The sequence below is a fragment of the Crocuta crocuta genome, unplaced genomic scaffold, assembly GCF_008692635.1.
Source record: "Crocuta crocuta isolate KB4526 unplaced genomic scaffold, BGI_CrCroc_1.0 scaffold1300, whole genome shotgun sequence".
Lineage (NCBI taxonomy): Eukaryota > Metazoa > Chordata > Mammalia > Carnivora > Hyaenidae > Crocuta > Crocuta crocuta.
Window position 1 is genome coordinate 335,381 of NW_027528462.1, and position 15,646 is coordinate 351,026.

Genomic DNA, 15,646 nt, shown 5'->3' on the forward strand with positions numbered 1-15,646 from the left:
TTTTTTTTTTTAATTCTTTGACCCTTAGTGTACTTAGTAGCCACACCAGTTCTGGTGACATTTTCCCTGTATCGTGTGATCTGGTGGGACCCATTTAGTAATAGATCCCAAAGGAAGTCTCATGGATGCATCCTGTGAGTCTGACACTGCTTTTCTGTAGCCTGGAGATTTGAAGGATGGTCTGGACGGGCCCTAAATCCCTGGCTCATACTTGTCTTGAATTTTGTGAAATATTATTTCACTGTGTCTGTGTCTCTTGAAAAGTCTACTTCCACCTTGACTTCCCTTGTTAGACACTTGGACTTTTAAATCAAAGACCCAAAGGACTTTTGAAATATTTAAAGTGAGTAGTTTTGTTGTGAGGTGTCTGTGGTGACTGTCTTGAGTCAAATTTTCCAGGAACATATGTAGCCTTTCAATATATGGATTCAGGTTTTCTTTGATTTGCAGAAAGTTTCATTGTACATGAGTTTTAAGTATTATCCTGCTAATTGTTTGCTTTTCCTGCAGGAGCTTCACTTGTATGTTTACTAGATCTTCTTTGCTTGTCTTCTTGGACAGCTGCTCTTGGACGCGTCTTAGCTCTTTATTCCATCTTTGTTCTCTTGCCCACTTTCCTTCTTCTCTTTAGTGTCCTTATGGGTCCAGTAGAATGTATTCTCCCTTAGGCATATTGCTAGTCTTTCTTAAGATAATTTTTTTCTTCATAATCTTTCCTGAATTAATTTAACTCTTATTTCACATCTTGGCTTTTTGTCCATTTTGGTCTGAGTGTTAAATTTCTGATACAGGGTGTTCCTTCATGTCTGCGCATGCTCATTTTGTGATATTTGATTCACGTCGGGGTATGGTACTGGTCTCTTGATTCCTGGTTGTTCTTTGGGGAATGGTTCTATCAGCTAAAAAGTTTTGCTTCTCATTTACTTTCACTTCCTTCTAAAGACTTTGTTTGAATGTTGTCTGCCATTTTCTGTGCATTGTGAAGTTTTTGTGTTTTCTTGACTAGTCAGAACAGGTATCTTTATGTAAGTTGACCAGAATACAAAGTCCAGAGAGGGTTCCATGTGTAAATGCCTGTGGAAAGATGTCCTTTTAAAAAAGTAGGTGAAAGTTTTTTTCCAAGATGGTGGTGCAGCATAGAGGTTCACAGCTTGTCTCGTCCCTGAGATGCAGCTAGATTAACACCAAACCACACACACGGAGAAGGAGCACCGGCGGTCCTGCCCTGGTGGCTGGGAAGAGGGAGTGGAGGGCTCACTCTGAAGGCTTACCCCCGGTTCGGACGTGTCTGTTCCTGGTGTGAGGAGGTGGCATTGCCCCAGCAGGGAGGCGGTCAGGCAGCTGACCTCGGTCCTGGGGTGAGGCCACGTGCTGAGCACAGCCCTTGCCTTGCAGGTGGCCTGTGCCGAAGGCTTCCTGTACGCGCTCACAGTGCCCCAGCTGCAGCTGCGGTCCAGGACCCGTGTGTCCCCGAGCAGCCCCACCAGCCTCCTCTGCTCTCCTGACTGCCAGTGGGTGTTCGCTTCCACCCAGAACTCAGACCTGGGCCCGAAGGTCAGTGGTGGCCTATGTCCCTTACTCCAGGGCCTGCCTTTGTGCCCGCAAGGTGGGGGGCTCCGTGCCCAGGCTTGTCAATGCGTCTGGGACGGTGGCTTCTGGTGCAGGACCAAGCCCTCCAACAGCACTGGGACCAGATAGGATGGTCCAGGGGCAGGGGAGACGTCTGGGGCAGCCTGCACGTGGGCAGGACAGGAACACAGAGGCACGCCGGGGACACGCGCTGCCCCAGCCACCAGAGCTGTTGGCCGGGTTGTCCTGTCACAACGACCGAGCTGGGACTGGTGGGCAAGGGATGTGGTGAGACCAATCTGGAAACGAGGGTGCCCAGGCAACCCTGTGAGGCAGAGTGAGGTCACTGTGTGGGTCCCCGGCTCTCCCCGGTGGTTCTCGGCGGCAAGGACCCCGTGGGTGTCTCCCCAGGTGCTCCACACTCGCTCCCTGCTGTGTCCCGTGGAAGACAGGCCTCCCGCCTCTGCCACTCCACCCATCTGGCTGACCTGCAGAGCCTGCTGGGCCCCTGATGAGACTGCCAGGCTGATGGTGACACACAGGAATGACAACAGCATGCAGCTGGTCGTCACCACCTACGAGCTAGGGACCAAGCAGTCGCAGGAAGGAGTGGACGTTGTGGGTAAGGGTCCTCATACCAGGACCGTCCCCGGTGCGCTGTGGTGCTTCAAGCACAGATTGCTTGGGTTTCCTTTGGGGCACTTCTCTTCCCTCTCAGTGAATACGGCGGCCCAGCAAACGTTTTGTTGTTTGTGACTGTACTTACTGGCTGAGTGGCTGAGCATTTGCTGCGGGCAGGGCCCTCTGTGGGGCCCTGGAGTCCAGACGGTAACCACTGGCCACGTAGTCTCGCCTCTCCTCACTGTCTTGTCACAACTCTGACAAATGCACTCTTCTCAGTCCTTAGTGTGCAGTTTCTTCCCCAAGGAGCTCCCAGGCCAGCAGGAAAAAAGACCCACAGTTTTCTTCCATTTCTGCCTCCACTTTCCCACACCACACATCACTGCCTGGCCTGCCCTATGGCCCTTAGCATTTTTTCATTTGTATTACCTTCATTTGTTTTCATATTATCATTTGACAATAAACTTTATATTGAGCTTCCTAGCAGCCAAGGCAAAAAAGGAAATGGGATGTGTAATATAATCCCTTGTCTGATACAAGCACGAATTCTTCAAGAGAGGTAATTTTGTTTTTCCTGGTGCTAAACACCATCAGGAAATGACACAATTAATTGTTTTTAAATAAGGAACACCACACAGTATAAAAGATAGCATTTATTGTCCACAGGAGTTTTTGGCAGATGTTGTAAATGTCATAGTTCTCACGTGGCCACTTCTTACATCATTCTGCTGTAGATGGGGAAGCGCGGGGGGCCCATTCCCCGAATGGTACGTGTGAAGATGCCATCACTTCCACATGTAGATTGCCTACAATCTTCGGAGTGCCCTTAAGTAGGGCGTTGGCATTGGTGTTGGAGAGCTGGTGAACAGGAGGTGCCAGGGGGTAAATGCTTGGGTCGGGACTGAATTCAGGTGTGATCACAAAGGTGCTGCTCTTTTCAGTGCCACAGCATGGCATGTTAGGTGAGGCCGGTGTACTCCAGACCCCCAGCTGCTCTCACGAGATGACAGTCTGTGTGCTTTTATTTCAAAAAGTGCAACAGGTGGCAAGGTTCCTCCTACCGGACACCATGATGCCTCCTCACCTCATGAAGGGCCATGGCTCTCAGGTGATCCTGCTGGTGTCCGGGTTGGAGCTGGCACTCTTCACCATCCACGGCGTGCAGCTGGCAGTCTTCCAGGACCACCAGAGGCCCATCACATCCATGTGGGTGGTGAGTGTGGGCCACGCCTGCGTCGTGCCCCCGCCCCCAGAGCCTGCGGCCCCGCCCCCAGAGCCCGCGGCCCCGCCTCACTTGGATTTTCATTTCAAGGACCAGAGCCGAGTTGTCACTGCTTCCTTCGACCTGTCCCTGCGAGTCTACATGTGGAATAAGGAAAAGAAGGCTCCCGTCCTCAAGAGCTGCTATCACCTGCTTGGGGGCTCCCACAGATGGGCCAGGTAACCGCTTCTGCTTCCCTTCACTTTGCCTGCCTGTGGCCTTACCTGCTCTGCCAGCGGCATCTGTAAGGAGGCCATTGGAAAGGGTGTGACTGGGACTTGGGTCTTAGCCCCCATCCCCTCACTGTCTGGGGACCGAGACAAGTCACTGCTCAGATGCTATTTCCTACTCTGCTTTAAAAAAAAAAAGGCTAAGCATCATGTACATTATCTCCTGTGAGGTCCAAAGCCACCACCTGCAGCTGGTGTTACCCCCTTTTCCAGATGAAACAGAGGCTCTGGGATGTGGCTCTTCTCACAGCCCCACGGGGATGCACAGGGAGCCCAGGAGGGCGGCATGTCCCTGCCATCCAGCTCTCACGTGACTCTGAAACCATTCACCTGGTACCGGTGGTGGTGGAGTCGGGATGAGGTGTAAAGGTCCCAAAGAATGCAGTGTTGCTTTGGGTTCTACGATTAGAATTTTGGAATCACTTATGTCTCTTCTTGCCACAGTGAGTTCTACAAAGTGGCTGGGCTGTAGGGATCATACCCCCTGAGCTGCTCGCAGTGAGATCACTGACAGCCGTCGGTTCTTTGGTGTGGCGTCTGGGGTAGATTCGACCTCCTGTGGCAAACGTGAAAAAATTCTAAGCCCAAAACCAAATACTTTATTTTTTAAAAATATTTTTTAATGTTTTTTTAATTTATTTCTGAGAGAGAGAGAGCGTGAGCAGGAGAGGGTCAGAGAGAGAGGGAGACACAGAATCTGAAACAGGCTCCAGACTCTGAGCTGACTGTCAGCACAAAGCCCTACACGGGGCTCGAACCGTGAGATCATGACCTGAGCCAAAGTTGGTTGCTTAACTGACTGAGCCACCCAGGCGCCCCCCAAAACCAAATATTTTAAACAATACAGATTTCCGTAGCAAACCTACTTCATTTCTGAGTTTTCAGTTGTCATTTGAAGATAATTATTAAAGCAAACTTCTAATTAACACAGAAGAATCTTCATTTTTAGTAAACAGCTCAACTTTCTGATAAGATAAAGAATTAAGTAGAGATTTAACTTAAATTTTAAGACAACTGGCCTGTTAGGTAGGTTTTAACCCTGTCTCTTAACTTTCTAAACAAACTGTACTGGACAGCCTGATGCTCTCATTCTTTTTTTTTTTTTTTTTAAGTTTATTTATTTTGAGAGAGAGAATGAATGAGTGGAGAAGGGACAGAGAGAGAATCCCAAGCAGGCTGTGCACTGTCAGCACAGAGCCTGATGCAGGACTCAGTCCCACAAACTGTGAGATCATGGACCTAAGCTGAAAGCAAGAGTTGGATGCCCAACCGACTGAGCTCCCCAGGCCCTAATGCGCTCATTATGAGAAGGACTTGGCGTCAGTTGCTTCTTTGCTCAGAATTCCTCCTTAAATTCCTTTGAAGTTTGAGGCCACATTCACATCTGCAGGTGCTGTACTTTTGCAAATTAATGCCCCGGTACAGTTGCCCCTGCCCTAAGGGCGGGGGGGGGGCCTCACAGCCTTCTGGTGCTGAGTCTGCGAGTAACCACAGAGGCCTTTGTGACAAGCCTCTCAGGTCGGGTGGATCCCACTTACAGGCTGCAGCCACTCGGACTGTGGGTGATGGCTTTCTCCTCCAGCAACAGGAAAGCCTCCGTCTTCTGAGGGACACACAGCGCACACTTGTCCTCATGATCGCTGGAACGGGGCCGCGTGGGGAGGCTGCCTGCCCGGGGTCGTGCTCCCTCAAAATACACTCCTCTTCCTCTCTGTTCTGTTCGCGTCTCTGAAGAATTCTCTACATCATCACTGAGTGGGTAGAACGGCCTTTCACTGAAATAACACTGTTCTCAACTTAGCAGGCACTTTTAGAAACTTCTTTTTTACACGTCTTTTTAAACAAATACGACATGCATTACACAACATATCCGTTCACTGAAATGACTGTTCCTTCATGCTGAGTGGGTAGCAGTCTTAGAATCCTCTTTTCTGCATCTGTTTTTATGCGCTGAATGACATGGATGTAGAATGAACACATCCCTCACTGAAATGACACCATTGTCAGCGTGACAAGTGGGATACTAAGAAGTATCTTTTTAAAACTGTGCTTTAGGGGTGTCTGGGGGGCTCAGTCAGTTGAGCATCCAACTTCAGCTCAGGTCATGATCTTGTGTTTCGTGGGTTTGAGCCCCACATGGGGCTCTATGATGACAACTAGGAGCCTGGAGCCTGCCTTGGATTCTGTGTCTCCCTCTCACTCTGCCTCACCCTTGCTTGTGCTCTGTCTCTGTCTCTCAAAAATAAATAAATGTTAAAAAAATTAAAAAATTATAATTAAAAATGTGTTTTAATCAGGACCCTGGAATGGATCTTGATATGAATTATGCCCCTTTCCTAATTCAAAACAGATTCCTCTAGAAATCCTTGCTGAGTGGTTATTTCTCTTGGGGAGCTTTGTTTGGCAACAGTAAAGCTTGCTGTCTTGTTTCATGCTGTTCCCCATAAAGTTTTTCCAGCATCTTTTGAATGCTGCAAGGCATAACCAGTCCTTTCTGAGAGCTTTTCAGTTTCCTAAAACGTTATCATTTGTGAATACCTATTGATTCTCTAAAGAAAACAGGGAAAACCGGTATGTATGTGAAATATAAACTTACCAGCAACCTAGCGGCATACTCCCGGATGCCTACCCAAGAGAAATAAAACTTACGTCTACACAGACGCTTGTACCTGAATGTCCTTAGCAGCTTTGTTGAACACACTCCCAAGGTGCAAACAGTGCCAGTAGCCATCTGCTGGTAAATGGATAGATCCAGTCGGGACAATGTCTCCACAGTGACAGGGAACAGACGCAGGCAGTGTGGGCAGACCGCATGTTGTGCTGCATGAAAGAAGTCAGATGTGTGAGACCACGTTGTGTGATTCCAATTACATGACCCTTCTAGAAAAGTCAAGTCTGTAGAAACAAGGCAAACCCCGGCTGCCAGGGGCTAGGCGCGGGAGGGGTTCACTGCAGATGCGCGCCACACATCCTTTGCAGTGATGAAAATCCAACGGGATGGAGGTGATGGTAGCACAGCTCTGCACTCTTACTAAAACTTCTGGAAGAAAAAAGACTAAGGAATTCTCTAAAGAGAACAAGAAAGGAAACAGATGCTAGTTCAACTTTTTTTGCCGACAAACTGTGAGGACCACTGGCTGCCCGAACGTGCTGCCCACTCCCTACCCAGCCCCTGTGTAGACTAGCCGATGCTGTGGTTTTCTGAGAGTCTGGAGATGCCACCTCCCATTCTTGGTAGTAGTTTCTAAGTTAAGGAGAACTTCAGTTGCTCTTTAAACTCAGTAAGTCAGTGTGGAATTCACTCTAAGCTAAAAGGATTTCATAAAAGCCAAAGTGGCAGTGTTTAGAAGCAATCTATGACGAGGAATAGCCCCTGTTGGAAACTCCAGTCCCTTCTGTGGTTCGGTTGGTTTGGTTTTCTCACCCACTCATTCTCCGTCATGCCTCAGAGTAGCATGGTGTGGTCTTTGTAGGCGAAGAGAACATTTTGGAAAATAATGGCCCTGTGAGCTCCGGCATTTGTCTTTCACTGAGACTGGTCAGGAATTGATGGGCTGATTCTCACTTCCAGGGAAATGATTCTGCCCTGCCAGGATTGGATTAGGTACCAGTTCTCCTCTATCAGGAGAAGTTTCTAGACCAGCTGGAATCCTGATTCAGGCAGCTACTGTCAGGAGGGCCCTGAGCTGACATTTCCTGCTCCAGAACGTGACTGTCCTGCTGTCTGCTAGTGTGACCGCAGTGTCCGCACACATGGGGCGAGCTGCTTGGAGACAGTCTGGACGTTATGCTCCATTCTCCTTGTAAAGGCTTAGCTACTTACCCACGTGTCTCTTCCTCAAGCTAACGTGCACCCTGTCCCTTCCTTCCGCAGCGGATTCACCCATGTGGAAGGCGACAGTACGAGCATTGTAGGTGTGGAAGCCAGAAACATTGGGACAAGTATTCTGAGGTCCTATTGCTTCAGAGTACAGCGTGGCTCAGATGACTGCATCGATTGAAGATCTCACTTTGGTGAAGAGCTTGTCTACATACAAACTAAATGATTATTTATCAACATTGAGACAGAAATGAGCGGTTCTCGGATGCTTGTTACTGGCCAGGCGCGATGCTATGTGACTTTTTTTTTTTTTTTAATTCTCGCAAGCCAGTGAAGGAGGTATGATGTCTCCATTTTTCAGACGAGGAACAGGACCAGTAATGGGAGGGTGACCCATTATGGCCTGTTGTCCAGTTGCCATGCCACCTGCCCACGCTTGTGCAGATTGCAAGTGGCAGAGGGGAGTGGATGTGAGAAGGTCCAAGTACAAGGTGGGGGGGTTGTATTCGGACGATGCTGTGGTTCAGATATGTAATGAAGTAAGGAAATGGCTCTTCCCCCCACTGTTACGTGCTTTAGACACACATTAATAAATGGTCGTGTGGCACCACAGTGCCTAACTGCAGGGATGCCATTCTGTATCTTGTGCGATGGCATCCCTGGAGTCGGTCCACAGGGAAGCCCGGCTGCTTTGGTGGCCGTCTCATTGGAGTTCTCAGCTGCAGGCAACAGGGACCGAACTAGCTAACTAACACTAAGGAATGAATTTACTGGGAGGAGATAGAGCAGTGCACTGGGGCAGTGGGGAGGCGGGAGGAACAGACGGAGCCACAGGAAGCAGGGCCCTGTTCCAGCGAGGTGTGGCCTGCCGCGTCCCTGACACGTCCATGCCATTGCCACTGCACATGTGCCACTGACACCATCTGAAAGCTTCCCAGCTGCTCCTGGGGAAGGGGGACTTCGAGGCTAGGAACACCAGATGTGAGTGTGATTTTCTGAGTTGGCCGCAAGCCCATGCCACCTGGGCTGGGATGGGAGAGTTTGGCCCTTTGAGCTTCCCTAGAGCAGCTCCCAGTCAGGACTCACGCTATGAAAAGTTCTTCAGAACGAGGAAAGGTTCTCACAGAGACCGACAATGAGGAGGAAAAGCTTGCTACTGCAGCCTGCCGCTTCAGCGGCCCGGTACCGATACCCCTTCCCCAGTACGCGGGCTTCATACCCAGCATGGCACCCGTGTCCCATGCAAGTCCAGATGCAGTTATTTACCCACAAGGAGAAGATCTATACCCTCCCCCTGTTTAAGATCTAAGGTTTATTTGGGGATAATTTTTCAGAAAAATCGGCAGAAGCAGTACAGTGGATCCCTGTATCCTTTGCCCAGCCCCCTCGTGTGAACACCTCACATAGTGTGTGCACTGGGAAACGCGAAGTCTTTGTCAGCTGGAAGTCAGAAATCTCTGTTTGTCCCACCACAGTCCGATTTGTGTTCAGCGGTCCTAGTGCATCCTGCTTGCAGCCATGGGGAGAGGGAGAGGAGGCGAACAATTCGCTGAAAAAAAAAAAACAAAAAAACATGACACAGCAAGAAAGGAAATAGCTGTTCAGAAGATAAAGGAGATTCAGGTAAGTTGAGATAGAAGAGTTTTTGCTGAAGACACAATAAAGGGGTTGGAATGTTGGCGAAAGGGGGGAGGTCCGATAAGGGAATGTTGAGGGTACAGGCCACCCGAGAGGCGTGGACATGTGGCAGCTGGGGAAGCAGTGTGGTCAGCGCTTAGGGAAGGCAGCCCGCCAGGCCCAGGTGTGTGCTGGCAGCAGCACTGGATGATGTCACGTCTGGGTGCAGTGGCCCTGCCCAGGCCGGCTCTGTGGTACGGAAGGTTTAGGAGGAGAGCCGCTGTAATGGAGGGAGCATGGGAGACCCTGGCAGATGGACTCCTTAGGGAAAAGCCTGGGGGAAACAGAAGTGTGTCATGCTCCCAGGTCCTCTCAACCGAAGCTCTAAGGCTTCTTTCCCCTCAAGGGCTGCCGCTCCCAGGGAAGCATGAGGGCCTTAGCAGCACCTCTGGTTCCTGCCAGCGGCCGGATCTCAAACTTCCTCAGAGCCTCTGTTACTCCAGGTGCAGCCCAAGATAGTCTGTATTAAGTAGAGATAGAAGATACTGAAAACTTTTCCCTAGTTCTTGGCCACAGGTGAAGCCTTCACAATCTCTAAAATACTAATTGCTACGATAATAATTCCTTTTTAAAAGACAGTCACCACAGACACACACAGTCACTCTTAAAATTCACTTTTATTTTAAAGTTTGTTTTTATTTATTTTGAGAGAGAGAGAATCCCAAGCAGGCTCCATGCTGTCAGCGCAGAACCCAGCACAGGGCTTGAACACACAAACTGTGAGAACATGACCTGAGCTGAAACCAAGAGTCAGATAGATGCTTAACTGATTGAGCCACTCAGGCACTCCTAAAATTCACTTTTAAATAATAGATGGGTTAAGTAGAAAATCTAAGTAGAAATTATAACAAAATAAGAATATTCTTAACTGGATAAAGGGAATATGAAATAGCAAATATGCTTAAAGATGTGTAACCAGAAATGTTACCACTGATGCTGGAAACAAGTGTGACATTGATCACTATAATTAAGTATTCCCCTGGAGAGGGAGGAGTCAACAAGGTGGAGAAGGAGTGGGACCTGAAGTTCCCTCATCCCTGAAACACAGCAGTATTGAGGCCAGAAGACTTGGGGTTCCAGGCTACAGAGTGACCGAAAGCTCTCCATGGGCTCGTGGGGACAGCTTGGCAGGCCATAGGTGCATGATTGTGAATTGGGAGAGATACAACAGACAGTGTAGGCATGGAGGGGAGGGACCCCTTCTGTGAAAAGACAAAGGGAAGAGAAAGAGAAGCTGCCGAAGTGTAGGATTGTATTTGGACAAGAGAAAAACCTCTCCAGACCACGTCCTCGGGAACAGAAACAGAGAAAGAACCAATTCTGACACGATCCAGGGTTTCAGGGCTTTCTCTGGACTGGGGCCTGCTGCCCTACACACATGCCCTGGGGGAAGGGGGAGGTCGGTGGCCAGCTCGGAGGTGCGTTCTGACAGAGCAGTCCTGCCCTTTGAGCACTGTGGGAAGAAGGTATATAGCCTCCAAGGACAAAAGATTCTGCAGGCGCGCACCAGCCAGAAGCCCTTCGTATGCTGGCTGGGCAGAGAGGCACAAACTCCAGAACTGGGGGTTGTGGGGCAGGATCCCTTAAGACATCAGGGTTTGAATCCCAGCCGAGCACCTGGAAGGTGCAGCAGACTGTGGAGCGAGACAACCTGGCCTGCTTGTCCCCCTGCAGCACTGTGAGGACGGCCTGAACAGAGCAGTCTGGGACACCCAGTCCAGGAAGGAGAGACTGAGGTTTCACCATTTTTCTCCCCATTCGCAAGATGGGACTTCACGGAAGTGACAGCGAGCCCACAGTGAAGGCAGGACTTGCCTCCACAAACCACACCCCCTCTGTGCCTGGTAACAAGAGCAGGATTGATGCTAATGAACCAAACAGCCCCTCCTCCAGACCAGCACAGCCACCAGCTCCAAGGCACAGATAATCAGTCCAGCGGTTTTGCATTTTCTGATTTGATTGTTGGTCTCTCTCTCTCTCTCTCTCTCTCACACACACACACACACACACACACACACACACACACACATTCTTCCATTCTTTCATTTCTCCTCTATTCTGGTTGTTCATTTGTATAAGCAGACACTTTTAATCTAGTCTTTTTACACCTCTTCTGTATCTCCTCCTTTCTCTCTCTCTCTCTCTCTCTCTCGATTAAACCATATAGTTTCTCTGATTCTCTGGTCAATCAGAGAATTTTGGTCAATTGTTTTTTCTTCTTCCCTGCCCCTGTCATTTCTCTTTTTCTATGGGTTAAGGCTTCTTTCACCATCAATTCTCTTTTAAATTTTTTTCCAGGGTTTCAACAAACAATTCAAACCACACCTGGTGGAGGGTCCAAACCAATACCAGGAGTAAGAAGATAAAGCATCCAGAGTCACAACAACAAAGAGCATGCAACACACTCCAAAAACACCTCCTGAAGGGCCAGGCCCTGGACAGTGTATGACCCCTCTTTAATATAGTGCTTGCTGGTGCAGGACACATAACAAGTAATTAAAACACATAAAGGACAGAAAACTAACCAAAATGACAAAATGGAAGAATTTTCCTCACAAGAAGTTCCAGGAAAAAATGCCAGCTGGAGAATTGCTCAAAACAGATATAAACAATATATCTGATCAAGAATTTAGAATAATAATCATAAAATTAATAGCTGGGCTTGAAAAAGCATAGAAGACAGAGAATCTATTGCTGCAGAGATCAAGGAACTATGAAATAGTCACGACAAATTAAGAAATGCCATAAATGAGGTGTAAAATAAACTAGATGCAATGATAGCAAGGATGGAGGAATCAATGGGAAGAATAAATGATATAGACGATAAAGTTATGGAAAATGATGAAGCTGAGAAAAAGAGAAGAAAACACTAGACCACGAGGGGAGTATTAGAGAACTAAGTGATTCGGTGAAATGTAATAATACCCAGATCATAGGAATTCCAAAAGAAGGAGAGACAGCAGTTTACTTGAACAAATTATAGTTGAGAACTAACCTAATCTGGGTAAGGAAGCAGAAATCCTAATCCATCCAGCACAGAGAATTCTCTTCAGAATCAAAAATAGGTCTTCAACATGGCATAACATAGTGAAGCTGTCAAAACACAAAGCTAAAGAGACTTCTGAAAGCAGTTAGGGACAAACGGGCCTTAACCTATAAGGATAGACACATAAAGGTAGTAGCAGACCTGTCCAATGAAACTTGGCAAGTCAGAAGGGAATGGCAGGAAATATTCAGTGCTGAGTAGGAAAAAATTGCAGCCAAGAATCCTTTATCCAGCAAGGCTGTCATTCAGAATAGGAGGAGAGAAAAGGCTTTCCCAGACAAAAACTGAAGGAGTTCATGACCACTAAACCAGCCCTGGAAGAGATCCTAATCTCTGTAAGATACTCTGTGAGTGGAATGCTACAAAGGCTACAAAGGACCAGAGACATCACCACAAACATGAAACCCACAGATAACACAATGACAATAAATCCCTATCTTTCAATAAGAACTCTGAATGTAAATGGACTAAAGGCTCCAATTAAAAGACAGGGTATCAGAATGGATTAAAAAAAAAAATCCATCTATATGTTGTCTACAAGAGACTCATTTTAGACCTGAGGACACCTTCAGATTGAAGTGAGGGAATGAAGAACCATCAGTCATGCTATTGGAAGTCAAAAGAATGCTGGAGTAGCCATTCTTATATGAGACAAACTAGATTTTAAGCTGAAGACTTATGAGATGAAGGGCATTATATCATATTTATGGTGTCTATCCATCAAGAAGAGCTAACACTTGTAAATGTTTATGCACCCAATTTGGAAGCACCCAAATATATATATGTATCAAAAACATAAGCAATCTTATGGATAAGAATACAGTAATTGTAGGTGACTTTAATACTCCACTTACAGCAATGGGAAGATCCGCTAGGCAGAAAATCAATAAGTAAACAATGGTCTTGAATGATACACTGGACCAGATGGACTTGACAGATATATTCAGAACTTTTCATCCAAGCGCAGCAGAATACACACTCTTCTTGAGTGCACATGGAACATTTTCCAAGATAGATTACATACTGGGTCACAAAACAGCCCTCAATAGATATAAAGAAATGAGATCATACCATGCATATTTTCAGATTACAACGCTATGAAACGATATCAACAACCACGAGAAAACATTTGGAAAGCCTCTGAATGCATGGAGGTTAAAGAACTCCTAGGTCAAGAAGGCAATTAAGGAAGAAATTGAAAAATATATGGAAGCAAATGAAAATGAAAACACGACAGTCCAAACCCTTTAGGGTGCAACAAAAGTGGTTCTAAGAAGTAAATAAATTGCAGTCCAGGCCTATCTCAAGAAAGAAGTAAAATCCCAAATACAAACTCAACCTCACTCCTAAAGGAACTAGAAGCAGAGCAGCAAAGAAAGCCCAAAGCCAGTAGGAGAAGAGAAACAATAAAGATTGGAGTAGAAATCGTATAGAATCCAAACAAAAAACAACCACCAGCGTAACAGAGCAATTAATCTAAGAGCAGGGTTTTGTTTTTTTTTTTTTTTGAAAGAATAAACCTAATTGATAAACACCTAGCTAGACTTTTAAAAAAGAAAAGGAAGGTAATCCAAATAGATAAAATCATGAATTAAAGAGGAGAAATCACAACCAACACGACAGAAACACAATTATTAGAGAACACTATGAAAAATTATATGCCAACAAACTGGACAACCTGGAAGAAATGGACAAATTCCTAGACACCACACACTACCAAAACTCAAACAGGAAGAAATAGAAAATTTGAACAGACCATAACTGGCAAAGAAATTAAATCAGTCATCAAAAATCTCCCAAGAAATGAGAGTCCTGGGCCAGATGGCTTTCCAGGGGAATTCTACCAGACATTTGGAGCAAAGTAAATACATTCTTCATAAGCTGTTCCAAAAAACAGAAATGGAAGGAAAGCTTCTGGACTCATTCTATGAAGTCAGCATTACCTTGATTCCCAAACCAGAGACAACATTAAAAAGGAGAATTGCAGGCCAATACCCCTGGTGAACATGGATGCAAAAATTCTCAACAAGATACTACCACATCGAATTCAACAGTATACTAAAAGAATTATTCACCATGATTAAGTGGCTTTCATTTTGGGCTGCAGGGCTGGTTCAGTATTGCAAATCAATCAATGTGACACATCACATCAATTGAAGAAAGGATATGATCCTGTCAGTAGATGCAGAAAAAGCATTTGAGAGCATACAGCATCCTTTCTTAATAAAAGCCCTCAAGAAAGTTGGGATAGAAGGAACATGCCTGAACATCATAAAAGCCATGTATGAATGGCCTACAGCCAATACCATCCTTAATGAGGAAAAACTAGGAGCTCTCCCCTTGAGATCAGGAACATATGGGGATGTCCACTCTCACCACTGTTGTTTAACATAGTGTTGGAAGTCCTAGCCTCCACAATCAGTTAACAAAATGAAATAAAAGGCATCCAAACTTTTCATAGATGACGTGGTACTCTACATGGAAACCTGAAAGACTGTACCAAAAAACTGCTAGAACTGATCCGTGAATTCAGCAGAGTCATTGGCTGCAAAATCAATGCACAGAAATTGGTTGCATTTCTATACAGCAATAATGAAGGGAAAGAAGAGAAACCAAGAAATCGATGCTATTTACAATTCCACCAAGAACCATAAAATACCTAGGAATAAACCTAACCAACGTTGTAAAAGATCTGTATGCTGAAAACGTTAGAAAACTTATGAAGGAAACTGAAGAAGACACAAAGAAATGGAAAAACATTTCATGCTCATGGTTTGGAAGAAAAAATATTGTTAAAATGTCAATACTACCCAAAGCAATCTACAGATTCAGTGCAATCCAAATCAAAATTGCATCAGCATTCTTCTCAGAGCTGGAACAAACAAACTTAAAATTTGTATAGAACCACAGAAGACCCCGGATAGCCAAAGTAATCCTGAAGAAGAAAACCAAAATGGGAGGCATCACCATTTTGGGCTTTAGTCTTTACTACAAAGCTGCAATCATCAAGACAGTATGGTATTGGCACAAAAACAGACACATAGACCAATGGAATAGAATAGAGAACTCAGAATTTGACCCACAAATGTATGGCCAACTAATCTTTGACAAAGTGAGGAAGAGCATCCAATGGAAAAAAGCCTCTTCAACAGATGGTGCTGGGAGAACTGGACAGCAACGTGCAGAAGAATGAAACTCAACACATTTTTTATTTTTATTTTTTTATTTTTTTTACAAATAGTTTATTGTCAAATTAGTTTCCACATAACACTCAGTGCTCATCCCCACAAGTGTCCTTCTCCATGCCCATCCCCCCCTCCCCCCCACATCCATCAGTCCTCAGTTTTTGTCAGCATTCAAGAGTCTCTCATGGTTTGCCTCTCTCCCTTTCCCCCACCATTTCCACCCTTCTTCTCCCCCTT

General features: G+C 46.2%; 1 protein-coding gene and 1 long non-coding RNA gene across 2 annotated transcripts in view; one reads left to right on the forward strand and one right to left on the reverse strand.

Moving 5' to 3' along the window:
* The window catches only part of LOC144223814 (F-box/WD repeat-containing protein 12-like), a 33,110-nt gene extending 24,984 nt beyond the window's left edge, over nt 1-8,126 (forward strand). Inside the window, exons 6-10 of the mRNA XM_077754593.1 lie at nt 1,396-1,554; nt 1,981-2,191; nt 3,225-3,403; nt 3,503-3,630; nt 7,556-8,126. Coding sequence (XP_077610719.1) covers nt 1,396-1,554; nt 1,981-2,191; nt 3,225-3,403; nt 3,503-3,630; nt 7,556-7,682 — 804 coding nt within the window. The 3' untranslated portion in view covers nt 7,683-8,126. The remainder of the gene's footprint in view (nt 1-1,395; nt 1,555-1,980; nt 2,192-3,224; nt 3,404-3,502; nt 3,631-7,555) is intronic.
* Nucleotides 3,806-6,459, reverse strand: LOC144223810 (uncharacterized). Its single transcript, XR_013332838.1, has 2 exons — nt 6,351-6,459; nt 3,806-4,237 (listed from the first exon to the last, which is right to left on the reverse strand). It is a non-coding gene; the product is annotated as an uncharacterized LOC144223810 (long non-coding RNA).
* Nucleotides 8,127-15,646: the final 7,520 nt, after the last annotated feature.